General features: G+C 32.6%; 1 protein-coding gene across 6 annotated transcripts in view; it reads right to left on the bottom strand.

The window, feature by feature from the left end:
• The window catches only part of LOC144980299 (dynamin-1-like), a 75,505-nt gene that overhangs the window by 19,817 nt on the left and 31,250 nt on the right, over positions 1-24,438 (bottom strand). For 4 of the 6 annotated variants that reach the window (XM_078927948.1, XM_078927950.1, XM_078927951.1 and 1 more), the window contains 2 exons: positions 17,698-17,807; positions 4,112-4,144 (listed from right to left, as the gene is read on the bottom strand). In XM_078927948.1, coding sequence (XP_078784074.1) covers positions 4,112-4,144; positions 17,698-17,807 — 143 coding nt within the window. The remainder of the gene's footprint in view (positions 1-4,111; positions 4,145-17,697; positions 17,808-24,438) is intronic. The other 2 variants (XM_078927952.1, XM_078927953.1) reach the window with 1 other exon arrangement.

Genomic DNA, 24,438 nt, shown 5'->3' with positions numbered 1-24,438 from the left:
TATCAAAGCCTGCTCTACTTTTATCCATTGACAAATCTTTGTCAAACATTGTTTTACAACTCTCACTTTTCACTGAATTTGTCAACTTTGTTGTATCAAAGCCTGCTCTACTTTTATCCACTGACAAATATTTATTTGCCAAACATTTTGTTTCTATCAAAGCCTGCTCTACTTTTATCCATTGACAAATCTTTGTCAAACATTTTGTTTGTACAAAAGCCTGTTCTACTTTTATCCATTGACAAATATTTGTCAAACATTTTGTTTGTATCAAAGCCTGCTCTACTTTTATCCACTGACAAATATTTGTCAAACATTTTGCTTGTACCAAAGCCTGCTCTACTTTTATCCATTGACAAATATTTGTCAAACCAAGTTTTTCCCTGTCTATATTCACCATCCATCTCTAATCCCACCCAACTTTTGCTTCTATAACTCAGACACACTGTTTTCTTCTTAGAATGATTTACCTCCCATTTCCCTACCTGAAAAATGTTCAACTTTATTCGTTTTTGTTTTTTTGTTTTGTTTTGTTTTGCTTTTAGTTTGACCCGATTCCAGCAATTCCTATGTTATATTTTGTACATTTCTTGGATACAATCGACACTTTCATAAATGGGTAAATAACGCAAGGCCATTTCCAATTTATTACAATAAGTTTAAACAAAACTAATAATAATAATAATAATAATAATAATGATAATAATAATAATAATAATAATAAATTTAATAATAATAATAATAATAATAATAATAATAATAATAATAATGATAATAATAATAATAATAATAATGATAATAATAATAATAATAATAATAATAATAATAATAATGATAATAATAATAATAATAATAATAATAATAATAATAATAATAATAATAAAAGAATAATAATAATAATAACAATAATATTAAAGAATAATATAATAATAATAATATATAAAATGTAATAATAAAAAATTAATTATACAATAATAAAATAATAATAATAATAATAAAATAATAATAATAATAATAATAATAATAATAATAATAATAATAATAATAATAATAATATAATAATAATAATAAAAAAAAATAATCAAACAAAACTCAGCTTCATCTATTAAATAATCACAAAAAACCCCAAAACTTAAAAAGATGATGTTGAGGAATAATAAAATAAAAATGAGGAGATGAAGAGAATGAGAGAAAGAGAGAAAAGAGGAGGAATAGAAGAAGAGAGAGGGGAGAGAGAGAGGAGAGAGAAGAGAGAGAGGAGAGAGAGAGAGAGAGAGAGAGAGAGAGAGAGAGAGAGAGAGAGAGAGAGAGAGAGAGAGAGAGAGAGAGATGAATTTGTATTGCATCATGCTTCCAGGCATAGCCAAGATTTTATAAATCAAAGAGTACTGTGAAAATAAAAAGAGAAATGAAGAATGAAGCAAAGGTCAAAGGTTGAAGTAAATCCTGCAAATCATAATCCAGCATGTGGTGAAGTGAAATTTTTTTTTTAAATTACAAACTTTTAATCATTCGTTTTAGGAAGTAACTTTTACTTCATAGATCGACAATATTGGGGTACCAACGTTTGTTGTTTTCAAAAACCTGATATCTCTTCAACCATCAATAAATTACATTTTTTAAAACATTTATTCTAATCTTTATCTAGGGTTAGAGCTCAGGTGGTCGCTGGTTCGGATAAGTAAGTAAGTATCTATTTTTTATTTTTTTTTGGCTAATTATCAAAGCAGGATAGATATGGAAATATCAAAAAGATTGGTTGTATATTCAAAGCCTATTCTACTTTTATCAAATGACAAAGGGACAAATTTGACATTTAAGTTTTTTGTTTGTTTTTAAGGGTTTTACTACAGCGCTTGCAAACCATATTTAGGTCATATCAGTATCAGCGCCAGGAAAAATGAAGAAAATGGAATAGTAAAAAGTTCTAGAATTACAATTAAAGCACCCAAGAAAAGGTAATTTGACATTTTTAAAAATAACAACAAAAAAAGACCTCCCCAAAAACCTGAAGATTGTTCTACAATATCTTTTACTTCTTCTCATGTAGGACAGACTTTCATCGTGTGTATCCTAGCAATGTCCGAAATGGTAACTCAATAATATCATACAGAAAAGCAACCTCTATCACTAATGACAGGGATTGGGGTATTGGTTAGAAATTATAGGAAAAATCTTCTACATTTGTCAAAGAATTGAGGTCATAAGTGTTTGGAAAGTGAGATATTAAATGATTGATCTTGCTTTTGATGTTTTTTTTTGTTTTTTTTGGGGGGGGGTTTGAAGGGGTTTTACGGCACTTGTTACACTTTTAGACTATTTCAGCATCAGTAAAAAGGGAGATAATTGGGGAAAAGTTGTTAGATGTGAAGTTAGAAAAGTGAGTGGATAGCTAGACAGTACAGTCACGCTCTCCCGGGCCAGGCAGAGTTGTCGTACTAGTAAGGTTAGGCTGAACTTTTCAAGTTCCAGCATCCCTCGGATATTCATATTGCCAAACCCCACCCCCAGATACGTCGCAACAGTGAATGCTTAATTATATCATCTTGTTAGTCGAGAGTCACTTGCGCTGTCTCAAAGAAAAATTCACACACACACACATGGACACACATCAATGTTAATGTTAAAAATTGAGATAAGCAATTTGTTAGCAACTACATTTCATCTGAGTTTATAATATAAAAAAAGTGATGTCGCTTTGCCACAGATAAATCACCATTACAGAATAAATACATTAGTCGAATTATTAATATTAATCACTAGTCAAATCATTAATATTAATCAAGTATTTTTGTCCAAATGAAGAAGCCACTGAGGGTGTGGATGAGAGGCAGTGAGTTGATAGATTATAGGTATAGCAGTAATAGTATGGCCTTCAATGCTGGCTCAACATTATCATGACTCACCCTTTTCGTGATTCGAATTTCACCAAAAAAAAAAAAAAAAATCTTTCTTCTACATTTCTAATAATAATTTAAAAAAAAAATTGAATAGAATTTTCCACTTCCCAAATTGTCGGTGATTCAGGGATCATTTAACTTTTCCTCAACACAAGATAAGATATATCAAATATCAAATCATTGAATACAATACAAATCGGCATAACCCAGCCTTTCAAATTACATACACAGGCAAACATGTGCACTTAACATATACACCCATGTAGACCAAATACAACAGAAACATTAAAAGTTTCTAAACCCCATAATCTCTTTTAGAATCAAACAAAACAAATAAAACTCGCCTTCTCCAAAAGAAATATATCTACCCCCCCCCCCCCCCCCCAAAAAAAAAAAAAAACACACAAAAAAAAACAACCAAACAAACAAAAAAACAAAAAAAAACAAACAGAAAAAAAAAACAAAACAAAACAAAAAAAAAACCCAACAAAAAATAAAATATAACAGAAAATCTCAAAAGCAGAAAATAATAATAATAATAAACTTCAATCAATGAACAATTATCTTTATGAACTTTAATTGACCCCAGTATTATAGATTTCTTCGTTTTTGCTTGAATTTCTTTTTCTTTTTTTCTTTCTTTTTCAAAAAAAATTCTTTCCTTTTTCTTAATGAATGTCACAATAATTTTGTAATTTTGAATTTTAAAAATGTGTACTTTTCTGATGTAAAAAAAAAGCAGTGCACCAAATTTTCAAAATGACTCCCCTTTTAAAATTGTTTGACATCTGTATTCCCTAAGCTGTAGATTAGACCTCCCACCCCTGACGATCATCCGCATTGCAATATTTAACCATTTACAAGCGAGGTTAGCTCTTTATTCCCCATCTCATATCCTAATGTTGTATTTTCACCAAATCAGCAGTAAGAACTGTATGGCTAAAGAGATTCATGAATGTCAAGGTCACGACCCGCTTAATGCTCCCTTGGCGAAAACAGAAAAAAAGATGAGCTGTTATAATACAGATTGATCTATCATTAATTAACGGGAGAAAAAAAAAAAAAGTGGCGGTCTTCAAAGGGTTAAACCACCAATTATAATTTTTTTAATGGCAAACGAATCATTGTGTAGTAAAACCAAAAAGGGTTAAGTCAAGACAACCTTGAGAGACCTGCACCGATGGCGCGGTACTAAATACTACTCTACTCACTGTGATCTTGATGACCGTGACGCGTCGGTTAAACTTTAGAAAATGGATGTAACATACATAGAACACGTCAGTTAAAACTTACAGAACACATGGCATTATTAATTAGGATGATGGACAATTTATTAGTGGCTATCATTATGATGGTTTACAGACCTGCCTACTTGTATGAAACAATTTGTAACCAATTACAAAATTTTGGCTCCATTTTCAGAACTTCTTGAACATTTTTTTAATGTCAATAACAATAAAACTAACTGGAAGATAAAATTTGATGCCAGACTACATAATCTTCTACGATTTTGAACGTGTTATTTAACTCACTCAATCCTAGAGATTTTTGGCTACTTTTCAAAATTGGAAAAAAAATGTATTAAAAATGAGCATGTACATGGATAGGTTTATTCAACTATCATTAACATGCAAAAACTAAAAACATTAGCTTTGATACCACGCCTATAATTTGTCTCATAACAATGTAATAAATAGGCATAGGGTAAAAGTAACCTGGGGTAAACTACGGATATAGTCGGTGTTAGGGTTGAGTGGGTTAATCCTTGTGATGGTAAATTGTTTATTATCAAAGCTAAATATAGCGACTACCTTTTGTTTTTTTATCTCCTTAAAAAAATGACGAATTTTTAAATTTTCAAGTTGGCAGGTCTGTGGTTAGGACAGACAGAATGACCATGAAGGAATAAACATGACATGATATCGGCATTCATTATTATTATTATTATAGATACTCCAGTTCAAAATTAAAGCCACACCTTGTTTTATATATCAATTGCTATTTTTAGGGAAGGCTAGGGGAGGGGGTATAAGAAGATACATATATTATATATATATATATATATATATATATATATATATATATATATATATATATATATATATATATATATATATATATATATATATATTTTATATATATATATATATATATTTATTTATTCCTGAAGAGAGCGAATGCTCGAAACAATATTGTAGGAGTAGATCATGATCATAATTATACTTGAAATATTTTATGTATTTATTTATCTATTCTCACCTCAATGTTTGATGCTACCCAAAATGGTTTATATGATTTTTAATTCCAAATCATATCAATTTATCTATGTATGCCTGTGCGTATGATCTTTTAAAAAAAATAATTTCTTATTTCAACTGATACTACAGGAACAGGGCATTTGGTATTGCTTTATTATCCCACACTTATTGTGTTTGCACATTTTTATCAAACTAAAGGAAAAACCGTCTAGATTTTGAAAACATTTCGAGTCTATCATTATTTTCTTTAACAGCAAATAAAATGACAAAATAAAAAAGTGAGTGTAAACTTTAATTGTGAACAGGAGTGACTAAATCATACATTATTCAATACAAGTATCAAAATCTAAAAGCCTTCGGCCTTTGACCCCCTGCATGTCATTGAGATGACTTGTATCAACACATACAAATTTTTAAAAAATTAACATTCAAGTACAACTTTTTAGAAAAATCTTCAAATGCTAATTTAAAAAAAAACATCATAATATATGACTTTTCCAAAATGCATAATTGTATAATATTTGTCGAAAATCTGTCATAAACATACGTTCTATGTCAAAATGTCATTTATAAAACTAATAATAACAAGAAGTATCTTAGCTAAAAATTTGTGATTACTCTTTGAAATGCTTTTAGCTCTTGTCTATTCTTGCAGTCTATGAAAATGAATAAATAAAATAGATAAAATCTAACCATTGGTGAAAATCTAGAGGATGCTAGGTAAGACATTTTAATCCCCTTAAAATAATAAAATTGCAAAGATGAGCAAGAAAACAAAACAAGACAAAAACAAGCATGAAAAGCAGCAGCCAATTTGTGGAGAAAAGTGTTTTAAAAAATATTTTGCAGGATTAAAAAAAACCCAAACAAACAAATAAATAAATAAATAGCCTAGGGGTTGAAGCGTAGCCATCGTATAGTTATAGCCTGACACTGACCAAAAAAATGATGTCAAAAGACAAGTCTTTGGCCACAAAAGAAAACAAATCGTGAGCTGTATTCAATAGTTCAACTAATGGGAGAGCACTTGTTTCCTACTAACGACAACTCATTCGGCGCTACACAAACCTAAAACATGACGTCAAACTATAAGTCCTAGAAGGTTCTAGTATCAGGCTATAAGTTAACGATGGCTGCGGTTGAAGTAAGGGTTAGGACAGGAGAAACACGATTTGGTCTACTTCCAAAGTGTCCTTATACGTGACCCTTCGCCTCAAAACGGTATTAAGTCGGGTTGGTGAAGATGTTGAAAATTGAATTTATAGCCAGAAATATCAGACTTGTGTTGAGTTTGTATGTTTTATTGAGGAGATTGGATACCATATTTTAGGGTGCTAATGCCAACAATTTATATTTTTGACAAGTTTTAACATAAAATTCAGCTTTTAAGCATATGGTGCATTCCGACATAATACCGTTTTGAGACGAAGGGTCACATATCTGAAAAGAATTTGGAATATTTGGGACGTAGCACTAACATTGTGATGTGGTCTGTCAACTGCCCCCCCCCCCCCCCCCCCCCCCCCCCCTGAGAGAGAGAGAGAGAGAGAGAGAGAGAGAGAGAGAGAGAGAGAGAGGAGAGAGAGAGAGAGAGAGAGAGAGAGAGAGAGAGAGAGAGAGAGAGAGAGAGAGAGGTGGGTCAGAGGGAGGAATGCTGTGTACATCAATGGATTGTGAGAGGACAGGCCCAGTATAATGTATTGATAGGCGGAGAGACTGGACAGAATGTGTACAGTTCTTGTAACTTGCAGAGCTGCCAACACCAAATGAAGAAAAGGTGTAATTTTGACTGAAAAGAAAAGAGTTGTAATTTTGACTGAAAAAAGTTGTAATTTTGACTGAAAAGAGTTGTAATTTTGACTGAAAAGAGTTGTAATTTTGACTGAAAAGAGTTGTAATTTTGACTGAAAAGAGTTGTAATTTTGATTGAAAAGAGTTGTCATTTTGACTGAAAAGAGTTGTAATTTTGAAGGAAAAATTTGTAATTCATTTTCAAAATAAAGGCTTGTTCATAAACATAATATATCACCACAATCTTCTACAATCGCTATTGGAAGATTCCTCTCCACAATAAATTTGGTATAGGCTACATATGCCCAAATAATACTTCTGGTTTAGGCTTCAGAAAACAAGATAAGCTGGAAGTGAATGATGAAAATGCAGATTTCTCAATGAGACAAGATTCCGCATGAAGAAAAAAATTACTTAAAACTCCCAAACAGCCTTGATGATGACAAAATGGCGTAATGTGGACAAAAATAAAAGCATGCAAGCGTTTTAAAATTTGATTAAAAAAAAAGCGTAATAAAATAATACGGCTTTTTGGCGTATAGCTGGCAGCTCTGTATACATATAAATTCGTAATCAGTGTTAAATCTCAATGTATCAAACATGTTTAGTTATGTACTGATGTTAAGTTATGTACATTGGGACTGAGTAACGTTTTTTTTTATTTTTGATGACCATATCATTATCATATTCACACATCAATGTTAAATCTCAATGTATCAAACATGTTTAGTTATGTACTGATGGCTGTAAATTGTCATGGAGTAACTTATTTTTGGGATGACGATATCGTTATAATAATATTCACACATTTATACGCTTATTATATTACTATTTGAGCATTTCTCTTTATATAAAATTACACGAACATTTCCACTTGAGGACAATACAGATTTATCATCATTACATTATCATGTTACCATTTTTTTTCTTTATTTTTCTTTTAAAAAGACGTTTTAAATCTATAGTTATATAAAAATAATTTTTTTTTTTTTTTTAAAAGCTGGAAATCATTTTATCGTTCTCAATTCCATGTTTTCTTAATTTTCCCTTGAATTGTGTTATGTTGAGCTACGAGTGAAGCATTAAGACGGTGTGTTATGAAAGAAGGTGTGTTATGAAAGAAGGTGTGTTATGAAAGAAGGTGTGTTATGAAAGAAGGTGTGTTATGAAAGAAGGTGTGTTATGAAAGAAGGTGTGTTATGAAAGAAGGTGTGTTATGAAAGAAGGTGTGTTATGAAAGAAGGTGTGTTATGAAAGACGGTGTGTTATGAAAGAAGGTGTGTTATGAAAGAAGGTGTGTTATGAAAGAAGGTGTGTTATGAAAGAAGGTGTGTTATGAAGAAGGTGTGTTATGAAAGAAGGTGTGTTATGAAAGACGGTGTGTTATGAAAGAAGGTGTGTTATGAAAGAAGGTGTGTTATGAAAGAAGGTGTGTTATGAAAGAAGGTGTGTTATGAAAGAAGGTGTGTTATGAAAGAAGGTGTGTTATGAAAGAAGGTGTGTTATGAAAGAAGGTGTGTTATGAAAAGGCACAATAAGAATTGATACAAAAAGAAAAAAAGGATGAAAACACATACTTGGAAATAAACATTGGAAAAAAAACAAACCCCACAGCATTCCCCAAAAAAGGATGAAAACACATACTTGGAAATAAACATTGGAAAAAAAAAACCCCACAGCATTCCCCATAAAGAAATCAATAATGTGCTAAGCTACCTTCTAACCAATAACTAATTTTTAAACAATTTTCAAAACCCAAAAAAAGGGAAGGAATTACCCCCCTTCACCCCCGTTCCCTTCCCCCCCACTGCCCAAATCAAAAATGTTGTAAAATGACAAAACCACACTTGACACTGTGGCCACAAAACCTTTATCTCGTATACCAAATTAAAAAGATGACTCAAACTTGTCACATGTTAAACGTGTTAGCTAAATGTGGTCTCTAGTGGTATGACACTCACTTTCGGATCAGAAGATCCTGGGTTCGAGCCTCGCTAACTCGGCACATAGTTGATCCTTTGGAAAAGGCTCTTTACTCACATTCTCTCACCGTACTCAAGAGTAAAATGAGTACCTGGCTATAACAGCATTGTCCTTGTTGAAAAAAAAATTGTAATATCGCCTAACAGTCGTCATGTCTCGTTCTACATGTTACGTGTTGCTATTGGTCAAAGACCCTTTGTAAGGCGCTTTGAGCACGTTTAGTGGATATTACGCTATATAAAAGCTCAAGTTTTTTTTTTTTTTGTTAAACACAAGACTTCTATTTAAAAACAAGAAAAAGGAAAAGTTGGCCTTAGTGAAAAAAAAAAGTGTAGTAATGCCATTGTAGAATATTCTCAGTCTACGTTTGTAGAAGTAGAATAGTCTCAGTCTACGTTTGTAGAAGTAAAATAGTCTCAGTCTACGTTTGTAGAAGTAGAATAGTCTCAGTCTACGTTTGTAGAAGTAGAATAGTCTCAGTCTACGTTTGTAGAAGTAGAATAGTCTCAGTCTACGTTTGTAGAAGTAGAATAGTCTCAGTCTACATTTGTAGAAGTAGAATAGTCTCAGTCTACGTTTGTAGAAGTAGAATAGTCTCAGTCTACGTTTGTAGAAGTAGAATAGTCTCAGTCTACGTTTGTAGAAGTAGAATAGTCTCAGTCTACGTTGTAGAAGTAGAATAGTCTCAGTCTACGTTTGTAGAAGTAGAATAGTCTCAGTCTACGTTTGTAGAAGTAGAATAGTCTCAGTCTACGTTTGTAGAAGTAGAATAGTCTCAGTCTACGTTTGTAGAAGTAGAATAGTCTCAGTCTACGTTTGTAGAAGTAGAATAGTCTCAGTCTACGTTTGTAGAAGTAGAATAGTCTCAGTCTATGTTTGTAAGTCCAGTAGTTGTAATAGTTCTCAGTCTACGTTTGTAGAAGTAGAATTCTCAGTCTACGTTTGTAGAAGTAGAATAGTCTCAGTCTACGTTTGTAGAATAGAATAGTCTCAGTCTACGTTTAAGTAGAAGTAGAATATTCTCAGTCTACGTTTGTAGAAGTAGAATAGTCTCAGTCTACGTTTGTAGAAGTAGAATAGTCTCAGTCTACGTTTGTAGAAGTAGAATAGTCTCAGTCTACGTTGTAGAAGTAGAATAGTCTCAGTCTACGTTTGTAGAAGTAAAATAGTCTCAGTCTACGTTTGTAGAAGTAGAATAGTCTCAGTCTACGTTATAACAAAAGGCATATCAGATTAATTTAAACAATGGGCTTCTGTCAAAAAAAAAAAAAAATAAAATAAAAAAGGTAAACTACATAAACAATCATTTCAATACCGTTCATTCTCATAAAGGCATTATGGGATTAATTAGAATTTGTCAATGGGAATCAGACAGTGAAAAACTGTCAGTTCGTCGAATTTAATTTCTGTTTGGGGTACAAACAAAAAGGAGTTGGTGGGGGGAAGAGGAAGAAATTGGAATCTTCTTTGGGTCCAAACAAAAAGGAGTTGGTGGGGGGAAGAGGAAGAAATTGGAATCTTCTTTGACGCCAACCTGAAGCCTCGAGTTATAACGTGTACTTTTATATAAAAATATTTGAAGGGATTCACAACAAATTTCTTTCAAATAGCTAGAGATGAGGAACTTTTGTACGATGAGTAATTTGAAAGCAAACATATTGATTTGATTTTATCATAAACATGTTTATAGTTATTTATGTTTTATATACGCTTGGTAAACTCATACACATTATTTATCGTTGAGTTTGTCTTTGTATTCCAAAAGGCATAAAGTTGTGAACCCTTTCAGATAAAAATAAGTCAAACTAAAGATAAAAAGAAAAAGGTTGACAAATAATGATAGATTGATTTAACCACAACAAATACCCTCCATTTTCAACAAGTTCAGTTGTAGGTTTTTTATATATCTTTCATTCGTGTATACCTGTGACAAATGAATGGATAAATGGGGCCAAATTGCTTTGCTTTGCATATTGGACAAAACTTGTCAATCGGTGCCACAAACACGCCGCACGGACAGACACAGACAAAACCTTCAAACTTGATTATATTGAAATGGGTTATTCTTGTTGTGATTGCATCACCTACTTTAATGTCACTGATAAAGTTATAATACAGTACAAAGCTGTTTACGGAAGTGTGTTTTTATACATAGCAACTTAGTGGTCATTTTTAAATTATCTGTATCTGTATCTGTATGGTTGGCGCTGAAGAAACCAATGGTCTGGTTGTATTTCAGCGGCATCTTCATTGGGCACTGACCCATGTCAGTCGGGCCTTGAAATCGTTTAGGTGTGGTGCCATGATGACCAGTTCATCCAGCCCATTCCACTCCGAGATAGTTATAAAATCTAATTTAATAAATTTCCCATCCTAAAAGTGTGATCAATTGTGAACAGCACTAGTTTTGAGGATTCATAATTTGGTAGACATTATTCAAGTCTCATAGAAATAAAAATCTCACAGTTCCATTTAACAAGACTACATACAAATGGCCCTATCCATGGCACCTCCCAACCACTTATTTCAGCTACGAGTTGACAACCTCTCCTGTCAATGACAGATCACAAATTTTTAAAATTAAAAAATTTAAAAATGGTTAAATCCTGTTTTTAAAAAAAGATGATTTATACAGAGACTAACTAAACTCAGGGTATTTAACCTTTCACCTTTACCAGGACCTGTCAAGTACAACAAAAATTTCGTAGAATTAAGAATTTTTGGCTCCAACTACAGAACTGCTTTCACCTCTTTGACTCAATAATTCTTGTTGGAAAGTAAATTTTAGTTCCTTTATTCCTTTCAATGGACTTTGGAGCATTTTTGGATCAGACTGAGGACAATTAATTTATTTCTAAAGATATTTAAGGTGACTTTTCTTTTTTTATTATGTTTTTTTTTTCCCTTGGAAGCTACGAATTTTTTTTTAAATTTCGAGTTGGCAGCTTTGCCTTTATGGAGTGGAATGAAACTTGGTAGAAACCATTTTTCACAAAACAGTCCATTCTCTTAGCAATCAGCTTGTACTGTATTATAAAATTATGCTTAACTCACTCAATCCTAGAGAGTTTTGCTACTTTTCAAAATTGAAAAAAAAAAAAAAAGTACTAAAAATGAGCATGTACATAGATAGATAGTTTTATTCAATTACCATTACCATGTAAAAACTATAAAACATTAGCTTTGATACTACGCCTAAATTTTGTCTCAGAAAAGTGTACTAAATAGAAACTAGAGGTGCCTAAATGAGCCAGTAAAATGGAGAGAAAAATAAAATGAGTAGCTGTGACTCATATATAAGGGAACAACACAAAACAAACAACGTTTCGGCCCGATTTGTTGTTCCCTTATAGATAGAATGCGCTTGGCCAATGAGTCACAACATTGCCATCCGGAAGTATAACGGACCAACACACAAACACTGTATAACCATGAACTTTTATAGTCTGGTTAATACAGTTTAGTGAGAACAACTCACAAACGCGGATGGCAAAAACAATAACAAAGGCCTGAGTGACGTCATCTGCATACTATCTATATATGAGTCATATCTACTCACTGTATTTTTCGTCTCCATGTAATAAATAGGCATGGGGTAAAAGTAACCCCAGGTAAACTACGGATTTTGTCGATCGATTAGTGTTAGGGTTGAGTGAGTTAAGTCAATGATGAGGGTAGTACATACGAAGGAGTGAGTGAGTGTTTATTATTTAGTGACAAACATGGCGTGCCAACCGACGTACCTGGACGAGGGATTGAACAAAGCAAACATGTGCTTGGATGCGAACAGACCTCCTTCTATATCTCTCACTTGTAAGCCCTCCAAAGGCAACATGTAACGCTTCTCTCTTTCCTACAACACACATCACCGCCGCGTCATGTTGATGATAACGATGATAATGGTTACAATGATGAAAGCGACGATAATGGTGGTGGGGGGTGGGGAAAACAAGATTCCACATATGTGACCCATCGTCTGAAAATGGTATTATGTCAGATTGAACCATATGCTTAAAAGCCGAATTTAAATTTAATGTTAAACTGGTCAAAAATATAAATTGTTGGAACTAGCACCCTAAAATATCGGTGCCATTCTCCTCAATAAATCGTATATATAAACTCAACACAAGTCTGATATGTCTGGCTATAAATTTTCAACATATTGACCAACCCGACTTAATACCGTTTGAGACGAAGGGTAACATATTGTTTGGGGTTTCGGGAGGAGTTTTTGGGTGCAAGGTCAGGGACGACCAAATACGTCAGGATTTAGTTGATGAAGAATGCAGATGTGCTAGGTATATTCATGCAAGCCAGACAGGATACGGGAAAACAGCGGAGAGAGAGAGAGAGAGAGAGAGAGAGAGAGAGAGAGAGAGAGAGAGAGAGAGAGAGAGAGAGAGAGAGAGAGAGAGAACAATCTTCTGTTCTTTGTAATGGTGATAATAATGATGATGATGAAGATGATGATAATATACTACCAATAATAACAACAACAATTGTAATGTAGACCTAAACAATAACAGAATCACATTCAATCTAAATCCATGCAATGAATACAATCATGCATAAATAACAAACAATACCCCTAAGCCATTCCCCTCCTACTTCCATCCCCCCCCCCCCCTTCCCATCCACATCCCCCCAATTATCCCAACTATTTCATTCCAAAAAGCGTGCCTAATTTCTAACTTCGGACTGTCAATGTTAGTCTCTGTCTATGTAAAAAGTTGGAACAAAAAATTGCTAATCTGTAAACGTCAAAAACTTTCAAGTATTAGCGAGGAAAGCAAAGAGGTCTGCGATGCGTGTCTCATCTTACAATGGTTAAAACTTTACTCGTTACGGAGACAACATCTGGGGAAGAAAAGCTACATTATTTCCTAGGGATATCAATAATACATGATAAAAATGTTTTTCAGCAGGGAGACAAATGCATAAAATATATATAGTATTCATGATGGGTGCATGTGAGTTGAATTTTACTCATATATATATGTATATATATATATATATATATATATATATATATATATATATATATATATATATATATATATATATTATATATATAAATGACTGAAATATAAAATCACATTCTGAGATTCAAGTGAAAACAAAGAACAAAGAAAAACAAAACAAAAACAAGAACACCAGATCAAAATTAGTGACAAAATCATCATCAGCATCGCAATCATCAATGCCATCAACGAAAAAGTCATGCGATCAGTAATTTAAAACAAAAAACAAAAAAAAACATACAACAATCATGCCATACATAAACAGACATGAACTGTCGGTAAATAGCAATTGTAATGACAAGTCTATATATCATTCCCAGCATGCACCAGGCATTAGATAACAATCAACCCAATACACATATATTATTATATGTACTTCGTTACACCCGACAATGACCACGATAAGGTTAAAAAAAAAAATAAAAAAAAAATAAATAAATAAAATAAAAAAGAATACTCAAAATGAAATCTTTTGGGGGTTTCTAACTAATCTTATTGCCTTCAAAATTTAAAATGATGTAAAATTGATAACTGACATAGAAACACCGCGAGCTGCTTCATCTGTCACTAGTCACAAGTACAATGTAAATAGGTCAATTTTGGCTTTTGCTGGCATCTTGTTTAACTATGTCAAACTTCACACCCACCTGCACATTGTGTAATTTATAAACAAACAAAATTTAAAAAAAAAATCCTTCAGAGCCAATTCGGCCCATGGAGCCGAAGTTTATCTCAAGTTTCTGAAGCATGAAATGGATAATAACAATTGCTTGCCATCCTTTAGATAGGATGCTGGGTGGACAGGGGGAGGATCAGAGAAAAACCTTGACTGCACCCGGGATGGATCTAGATCAATTTGATTATCAAACGAGTGTACTATCAATTGAGCTTTCGAGATCCCGCAATAGAAAAGACACAAGGCAAATGTGTGATTGTGTGTGTTGTTTTTCTTAAACAATTGATTTGTAGTGTGTTGTAATCTAAAGAGATGTAAACATTTGCTATTGTTTTCAACTTATGTGATAGGGTAGTTCAACTCCGAACACGAAACGAAACGGTCTTTGAAGCCGGAGATGACCTGACATCATGGATCGACAAACATAATTTGGAGGTGTAGCCGTACGCTACAACTAACTCCAAACCAATAGTAGTCACAAAACCCTTCCTTCAATCGAAGTAGTAGACTAAAATTGGAAATTCTTTTTCTTCTTCATTATTACAAGTATCTACAGAGAGAATAACAGACAACAGTCTTCATATCTACAGAGAGAATAACAGACAACAGTCTTCATATAACGACATTATCAAGTTGCCTTCAAAGCACAAACAATACCAATGTTAATGACTAAACACAATAATTTTAAAAAACAACAAACAAACAAAAAACAAAATAAAACAAACAAAAAGAAACAACAATGATATTGAAAGCCTTTGACAAAAAAAAACCAACAAAAAAAAAAGCAATAATGATTCGATGCGATTTTATAGTGAAACGTGGGACTAAGGAAAGGAAGGGAATGGAATGCAAACAATCAACGATAAAACGGGTGCAAAGCATAACGAAGCAGTGAAATGGCAAGTAAATTATAACTCTAGGGGCCAAAAAAAAACCCATGTCATTATGTCGTCCTTACCACAGCCAAGACAAGGAGAGATGTGACATTATGTGAGAAAAAGAGAATATACCAACCGACCGACTGACCTATGACACTCATGTTTGTGTTGGGGAAAATCAAAAGTGTCTAAAAATGCTGCAAACCTTGAAAAAACTACAAAAGTAAAAAAATAAAACAATTGGTATGACATATTTAACTCTCTCCTTACCGATCATTTTCAGTAATTTCCCAAAATGGCAGGCTTTCCCAGCAGAACACATTGATTCTTTAAAACTCAAACAAGCTCTCTACAAGACAACTTTATGTTACTATTAATTAAACAAAAATCATTCTTCAAAGTTTGTGATGTACGGAATAAATCTGAATAAGAAAAATGTAAATTGTGTCTTAACAAATGTGACGATTTTGCTGTAGGTGGTAAGGAGAGAGGGTTAAACAAAAACAAAAAATTTATCTCAATTTCCAATTAAATAAATCTGTCGTTCACGGCAATCTCTTTTGGCCTTCGCCCTTTTCAGTTTACTCTTGATGCACTGTTAAGATGTTCCTTTTGATAAAATCTAACAGCACCCCCAGAGTAAACTTAAAACAACTAAAGAGATTGCCTTGAATAAAAGACCTGTTTAATCGGAAATTAAGATCATTTTTTATTTGTTCAAACGTCACATACCAAATGCTTTGTTCATTTGACTTAAGTAGTTTTATAAGATTTTTTTTTTTGCCACACTTTTATACAATTTTGGTCAATTCAATGAAGAAAAAAAGACTGGATATTAAAAAGAATTAGTCAAGCTGTGTCCAAGCACATAAAAAAAAAAAAAAAAAAAATAAAGAAAGAAAGAAAGAAAAAAAAAAAAGAAAGAAATATATAAGAAAAAAACAACAAAAAAAAAAACAACAAATAAATAAAATAAAGACATGAAGCTTGGTTCAAACAGATGACAGAAGTAGACGTCAAGAAACAATTCATCCCAGTCTTAGGCCATTTTAAAGGTCATATCAAATAATAGAATGAGTACTTTTCATGGGTTTGTAACAAATACAAAACGGTAGATGAACAATGGAAATGAAGAACAGAATCCACGGGAATTGCATCCATCTACGCTCCAGCCCATTGTCAGACACTGCATTTTATTCTTCCTTTTTTCTTGTGAAAGATTATTAATTTACTTAATCGGACAAAACTGTTGATTTTATTTGACATCAGCTGCTCGATGGACTATCATCGGCATTCTGTCTGTGGAAAGGATATTGGGTAATTTGAAACAGTAACTAGTGGCCACTAGAGTCAAGAGTTAAATACAGCAAAAATAAAAGCACCAAAAAAAGCAAAGACAAGCAACCGCATTTCATTTCATTCCGCCAACAGCCAGGAAACGTGTCAGAAAATTAATAAAAGTTGGCAGACATCCATCCATCACCTTAACAAATTTCAGTCAAGATCTATCTTTTCACCAATGGACTTTGAAATATTCGTTAAACATTACCTTAATATATAGAAAAAAAATTCTATCAACTTCTACAAGTGGAATTTAACCTATCATATAACAATAAAAGCATTGTAATACAAAACAAAAATTCGGAACGATTAACACGAAATGTAAAAAAATAGCTTCATAAGGTTACAAGAAGAAAGAAAAAAAAATATGATGACCGAGTAAAATATTTTTTCCAGATTTTTTGCTTGTTTTCAAGGTTTTGATTACTATTACAGACACAAGTAGGGTGGGGGTGGGGGGTGGGGAGTTGTTTTGTGATTATCGATAACTGATATAAGGGAATGAGTCAGAAGAGGAGGTAGAGGAAATATTTGGGACATTCAAGAGTGCCGTATTCAAACAAAATCACATTTTGTATTTGTTAAGGTTGTAAAACGTCTTCAAATAGCAGTTTGTTTATATTACGATGACTGTCAACTCATCAAAAAGGCTTAAACCTGAGACTTCCTTATACTTATACGTCTTGGGGTTTTCAGACTTTTGGACAAGTTAGGGTTCATCATCTGAACTGATCCAAATATTTGAAGTAAAAAGTTGTTATGGTAGCCTAACACGATACAAAATCTGTTTGTGTTGGAATACAGTGGAAAAAAGGTGGTGGGTGGGTGGGGGAATGTGTTGGGCTGTACCTGGTCTCAGAGTTAAATATTGCAAAACCGTATTTCTTGGACATGAACCCTGCCTCCAAATCTCGGAGTCTGAGATTGTCTAGGACTAGCATATACTTCTTATCTCTCTCCTGGAATGAAAATGGGGTTAGAATGACTTCCTTTAGTTTGGATGATTTACATTTCTTTTGATTAAATCATGTTTTATGGCAATGGAAAAGTGTTTAATTCATGACGACGATACGGGAGACACCCATGGAAACGACGAGGCCAGCCACACGGATTTTCTGTGGGTTTTTTTTTTTTCTTCAAAACATGGCACCTGAGATCATGGTAGTCAGTGGGGTTACATTCTCATTTTTTTTTAATAAGAAAGAACCGAAATGGTGATTGGTCCGAGTACCTAACATATCACATCATCTGGTGTGGAAGATGTTGACGTTTGAAGTATTCACAATCAACTATGAATAAATAATGCTACAATTGACACTCGTGTTGTGAATCAATACAGTATATAATAGAAATTAAATGAGACAATCAAACATCAGATTTAAAATGAAATCATGAATTAAAATCAAAATATGAGCCAGCAAAAGAAAATATTTAAAAATAAAAAAAAATATTAAAAGAAAATAGAGAGAGAGAGAGAGAGAAAAAATAATAAAAAAAGAATAGCAAAACCCAAGAGTTAAACAAACACAATTATAAATAATTAACAAAATAATAACAGATAAATAACACACGTCACGTATAGACAAAATACGCACACATAGGAAATGCAAAAACACTACTGACATTCACTATACTGAATAAAAAACAACAGGGGGGTGGGGGGGGGGGGGGGAATGGATGTGGCATGAATGAGACAAGATGGATGGTATGACGTCATCATAATAGGTGGTGAAATGACAAAAAGGAGAGGAGGACAAATATGTTGTGTTTTTTTTTTTTTTAATAAACATCCAACAAAACTATAGAGAACAAGAGACACAGACATGCAATGTGTGTGGTCACCACAGTTTTCTACAAAAGCATTTATCATTGGATATATTTATTACCAAAAACTATGTTTAAAAAAAAAAGAAAGATAATAAATAGAGATAAGAGCTGTTTTTGATGTTACCAAATGTCCAGACAATGCCAGTTGAACAATTCATAAATGTCAGCCCCAAATACGACTTTAAATGTCCTACAATAAAAGTCCTTTTCTACCTTGATCTACTTGAACCAAACTACTTTTTTAAACGACCGAGACACGATTTGAATTAATTTGTGAAACTTTTTCTTTGCTTCTGGTATTTTCTTTCAATGCATTGCCTACAACAAATTCATTTACCTATGATAATAAATTTCTGTCATGCAAACAAACATCCAGCCATTCAAAAATATTACGTTTAAAAAAAAAAAAATCTATTTTTATAACATTGAAAATATTTAAAGAGATTTTCAAATAAATTTTTTTAAAACACTGAGAGTAAATGAAAAGATGCGAAAGATGATGACATAGTCTGTACTACCATAATTTTCCAAAACGCTTTTTTCATTTTGGACAGATAACTTTCACTTTGAATATTTATCGATCAAGATGAAGACTGGAACCAACTTAATCGATCAATTATTTAAAGTGAATGTTTTCTGGTCGAAATGAAAAAGAAGTACTGCAGTGAATTTACTAACTTAGAGTCATAGTTGAAGAGAGCAAAGGTTGGATGACGTGAGAATATGCCAGACTCTAAGTCTCGGATTTTGAGACCTTCAAGGGACAGCATGTACTTCTTGTCTTTCTCCTAGTGGATGGAAACAATGAGGAAAGGGGAAAAGAAAGGAGAGATAAGAAAGAAGAACATGATGATCGCATATGGGCATTTGACATGAGCTGACATCAAAGAAACAAAGACAAGACTTTTGTATCGGAGGGGTTCCTTTTAACAATGGAGTGTTTGACACATATCACAAACTGCTGGTCCCTTTAGATCAAATAACTCTTTGCACATATACAAACACAGTGGCTCAAAACCGATAACAAGAACAACAAATCGAAGACATTCAATCCTTGTTCATGTCAGAGTTAAACGAGAAATATCTAAAAATCAAAAGGAGAATCCATCAAATCTTGAACTGAAAAGAAAATGACAAGATTATTATTATTATTACTATTATTATAACATAACAATTCCATCATATCAGTGTATCGTATCACTCAAATAGAAACCAATTTCAGAACAGTGAATGGAGCAGGCACTTATCTTGATAATAACAAGAAATGAAGAGAGTAGAAAAGTGCCAGAAGATATCAAATTGAGAAATTAAAGAGCAGGCACCAGTGTAAGATAAAGAACTGAACAAATGTGTATGCAAGGTGTCAGACAAAGCAAGAAAGAAAAATACAAAAAAAAAAAAAATCTCAACGAGATCGACTGATTTTTTTGGGGGATGTTTTTTTGTCCTCGTATTTTTCTTTTTTCTTTGTCTGACACCTTTCATACACATTTGTTCATTTTTTTTTTGCCAGAAGATAATAGAGAGAATAAAAACTTTGCTGCGATGGAGGTTCAAACCCACAAACTTACTATAACGACAACTCAGCCTGTTCGCGAGAGGGACACCCTGCAATCTACGCCGATTCGTGGGTTCGAACAGCCATCGCCACATAGTTTTTATTCTCTATTGTCTTCTGTCACTTTTCTACTCACTTCGTTTCTTGTTATAAGAAACCAACTTGTATATTGTTTTTTTTTTTTCTGACTTTTTCTTTCCCACCTCTTATTCCATTCCCCTGATTAGGTGAACTAGCAGTGTCCTATTCATAAGTAAGAGACCAAATTATTAGTAAACAATGGTTTTAACTCAATCTTATAGAGATTTTTGCTACTTTTCAAAAATGTATTAAAAATGAGCATGTACATAGATAGTCTTATTCAACTATCATTAACATATAAAATCGAAAAAAAATTATCTTTGATACTACGCCTATAATTTGTCTTTAAAAAATGTAATAAATAGGCATGGGGTAAAAGTAACCCGGGTAAACTACCGAGAGATGATTTAAAAGGAAAAAAATATCATCTCCCAAAACTAACTATACATTTGACTGTTTCCCTCCCAGCCAGGGCCAGGACAAAACCAAGTAATCTCATTCCAAGTCAAAAACAGAAAGCATGTTGGAAAACAGACATAGGGGGATAGAAGACACAGTATGTACCTCCCTGCCCACTCACTTAGTGTTTGAAACTGTTGCACTCAGAGCTCGAAACCGCTGCACTTAGTGTTTGAAACCACTGCATTTAGTTTATGAAACTGTGCCAGACAAAGCAGAGAGAAAAATACCAAAGAACTAAAAAATAAAATAAAATAATTGAACACCTGAGACGTCTTAAGTCCAAGACTTCACTCAACAAAGAGTTGTCGTATAGGATTGATATTTGATGAACAATTTATATGGTCCATATATATATATATATTTTTTAATACATTTTTCAGACCTGCCTTGTACATACGAAAAATTTGTAAAAAATAGGAAATTTTGTCTCAAGCTACAGAGATGCATAGGTCTCTAGGACTCAATAAATGTGACCCGTCGTCTCAAAACGGTATTATGTCGGGATGAACCAGATACTAAAAAGCCGAATTTAATCTAAACTGGTCAAAAATTTGAACTATTGCTATTTAGCATTCTAAGATACGACATTCATTCTCCTCAATAAAATATACAAACTCATTGCAAGGCTGATATTTCCCACCCTAAATTCCATTTTCAGCATCTTAATCATTCCAAGATAATACCGTTTTGACACAAGCGGTCACAAATATTGTTGAGAAGTAAAGTTTAGCTCCATAGAACATACATTCAGGGCTTTGGAGCATTTTGGACCACGCTGAGAGCAAATTGTTTATTTCTAAAGCTATTTAAATTGAATTTTTCTTTTTTTTCCCCCGTGTGTATATAGGTCAATATATTATGTTATGTATGTTCTTTATAATAATATTGTATTGTTATAAACGTGTAACCAAATGGCAAATTGCAACTATTTTGAGGACAATAAAGACATTTTATTATTATTATTATTATTATTAATATTATTATTATTATTATTATTATTATTATTATTATTATTTAGCTACAATTTTTTTAAATTTCAAAGAGGCAGCTCTGCGTTTTGAAAAAAAATATGGCAACTGTTAAGGAAAACTGTTTGTTTTTAAGGGTTTTACAGTGTTTGCGACACATTTAAGTCATTACAGCACCAGTAAAAAAGAGGAAAATGGGATGGTAAAAAAACGTATAGGTTTACAATTAAAAGCACACGAAAAAAAAAAAAAAGTAAGAAGATAAGGGGGAAGGGTTCCAATTGGGAATAGATTATGTAGATTCCAAGAGCACACTATCATAGCACTTAGTTTGAGATCACCGAAAAGTCTCATCCAGACACAAGCACAAGTCCCCACTAAGAGGAATACATTCAAATGTTTACAAAACATTATATACTAAAAACAAAAATGATGATAATAAATAATAGAAGTAAAAATTATCATCTCCCAAAACTATAACTATGCATTTGACTGTTTACCCTCCCAATCAAGGACCCCGGCCATGTTCAGAACATTAGGTGGTAAGGAGAGGGTTAAGTGGCTAATGAGGATGATGTGGTTAAATAAAGGGTTAACGAGGATAATGAGGTTAACAGAGATGATAATATATGGCAATAAGAATGAAAGCATGTCAGTAATCAATCAGTGATAAAATGATGAATGTCGAAAACATTCGTTTTTTTCGTTCCCTACTAGCCTGATACAAAATTGTTGGAGGCCAATAGGAAGATCGTTTTGGAAATATTTGATGATAAGACGGACCATTCAAAATTCAATTCAATTATTCTTTTACTAATTTGGGTACATTTGTGTCAATTAGGGTTTGTTTTTTTTTAACTGTTAAGTTTCAGTTATTTTTTTTAGGTTTATAAATTGATGATGTCAAAACCATAGAATGCCAATAGATCCAATTTCAAATAGAAATAATGTAACTGTAACACGAATCACCCACGAGAAAAGATATAACTTATCCCTCAATATAAATATTTACTGTTAAGTATGGCGTATCCCTAGATATAAACATTACATGTCAACTATGAATTATCCCTAAATATAAACATTTCCTGTCAAGTATGACCTATCCCTTAATATTAACATTTCCTGTCAACTATGACTTATCCCTAGATATAAACATTACATGTCAACTATGAATTATCCCTAAATATAAACATTTCCTGTCAAGTATGACCTATCCCTAAATATAAACATTTCCTGTCAACTATGACTTATCCCTAAATATAAACATTTCCTGTCAACTATGACTTATCCCTAGATATAAACATTTCTTGTTAAGTATGACCTATCCCTAAATATAAACATTTCCTGTTAAGTATGACCTATCCCTAAATATAAACATTTCCTGTCAACCATGACCTATCCCTAGATATAAACATTTCTTGTCAAGTTTGACCTATCCCTAAATATAAACATTTCCTGTTAAGTATGACCTATCCCTAAATATAAACATTTCCTGTCAACTATGACTTATCCCTAGATATAAACATTTCTTGTTAAGTATGACTTATCCCTAGATATAAACATTTCTTGTTAAGTATGACTTATCCCTAAATATAAACATTTCCTGTCAAGTATGACCTATCCCTAAATATAAACATTTCCTGTCAAGTATGACTTATCCTAAAAGATAAACAAATTCTGTGAGATATTCCCTTCCACGAGCGATTAACATTTTCAGTCAGATAATATGACCTATCCTTTGAGATAAACAATTCATGTCAGGTGTCCCGGGTTCAAAGCCTTGCACTCCTCCTCTCTTTTATTTCAATGTTTAAAAGTCGATTAAAATGTTGAGCGTGGGGTGGTGGTGACACAGTGATATGATTTACTCTTGTAAGCATTGATGGCAAGTGAAGGATGCCTTGTGATTTTTATTGTCCACTGACTTTCTACTTTACAGCAAAATTAAAAATTTTAAAAATAAAATAAAATAAATAGATAAAATTTTTAAAAAAATTTTAAATTCAAATATATATACATCCCTTGATAGCAGCAATTCAATGGTACTGTTCCAGTTAAACAGCTTCATCTGTACTTAGTAAATTCTGGTTTTCAGTCAGTATGTATAAACCAAAAGATGCCTTAACTTTTAAAAATTAAAAAAAAAAAAAAAAGCAACCCAAAGTCTGTTTAATCAGTTTTTTTTGTTTGTTAAAATGGTTGTTATACTTTCCCTGTTCATGCTCCTAGCACTGTCAAATATATAAACCATCATGTTTTAATATCAAGAGAGAAAATTTGGTATGCAATAATCTTACATCTGACAGGAAATTCTATGGCCTGATGCATCAAACCATTATGTGTGTGTGTGGCACTTAGAATACAGAGCTGCCAACCCCATCTGATGAGAATGTGTACAATGGGACCTAAAAATGGGGGAGATTTCATAAAAATGGGTACAATACTGAAATCGACGGAAACTAACCATTGTGAAAGTAAGAGGAAGGTAAATTTACATAAAGTCACACCGCACAAGCTTTATTGCAGCAACAATGATGTTCCCAAGACTATAATCCAATTTTTCAGAATTCTACCTCCCAGCATGAAGATCATAATTGGTCAAAAAATATATGAACATCCACTTGGTCACCAAGGTTTCTCAATAGGCTAGTAATAATATGAATTACAACTAAAGAAAACTGGAGTGACTCTGTA

The sequence above is a fragment of the Berghia stephanieae genome, chromosome 9, assembly GCF_034508935.2.
Source record: "Berghia stephanieae isolate SIO BIC M18660-M18661 chromosome 9, UCSD_Bste_1.3, whole genome shotgun sequence".
NCBI classification, from domain to species: Eukaryota; Metazoa; Mollusca; class Gastropoda; order Nudibranchia; family Aeolidiidae; genus Berghia; species Berghia stephanieae.
This window is presented reverse-complemented; position numbering and strand designations above follow the sequence as displayed.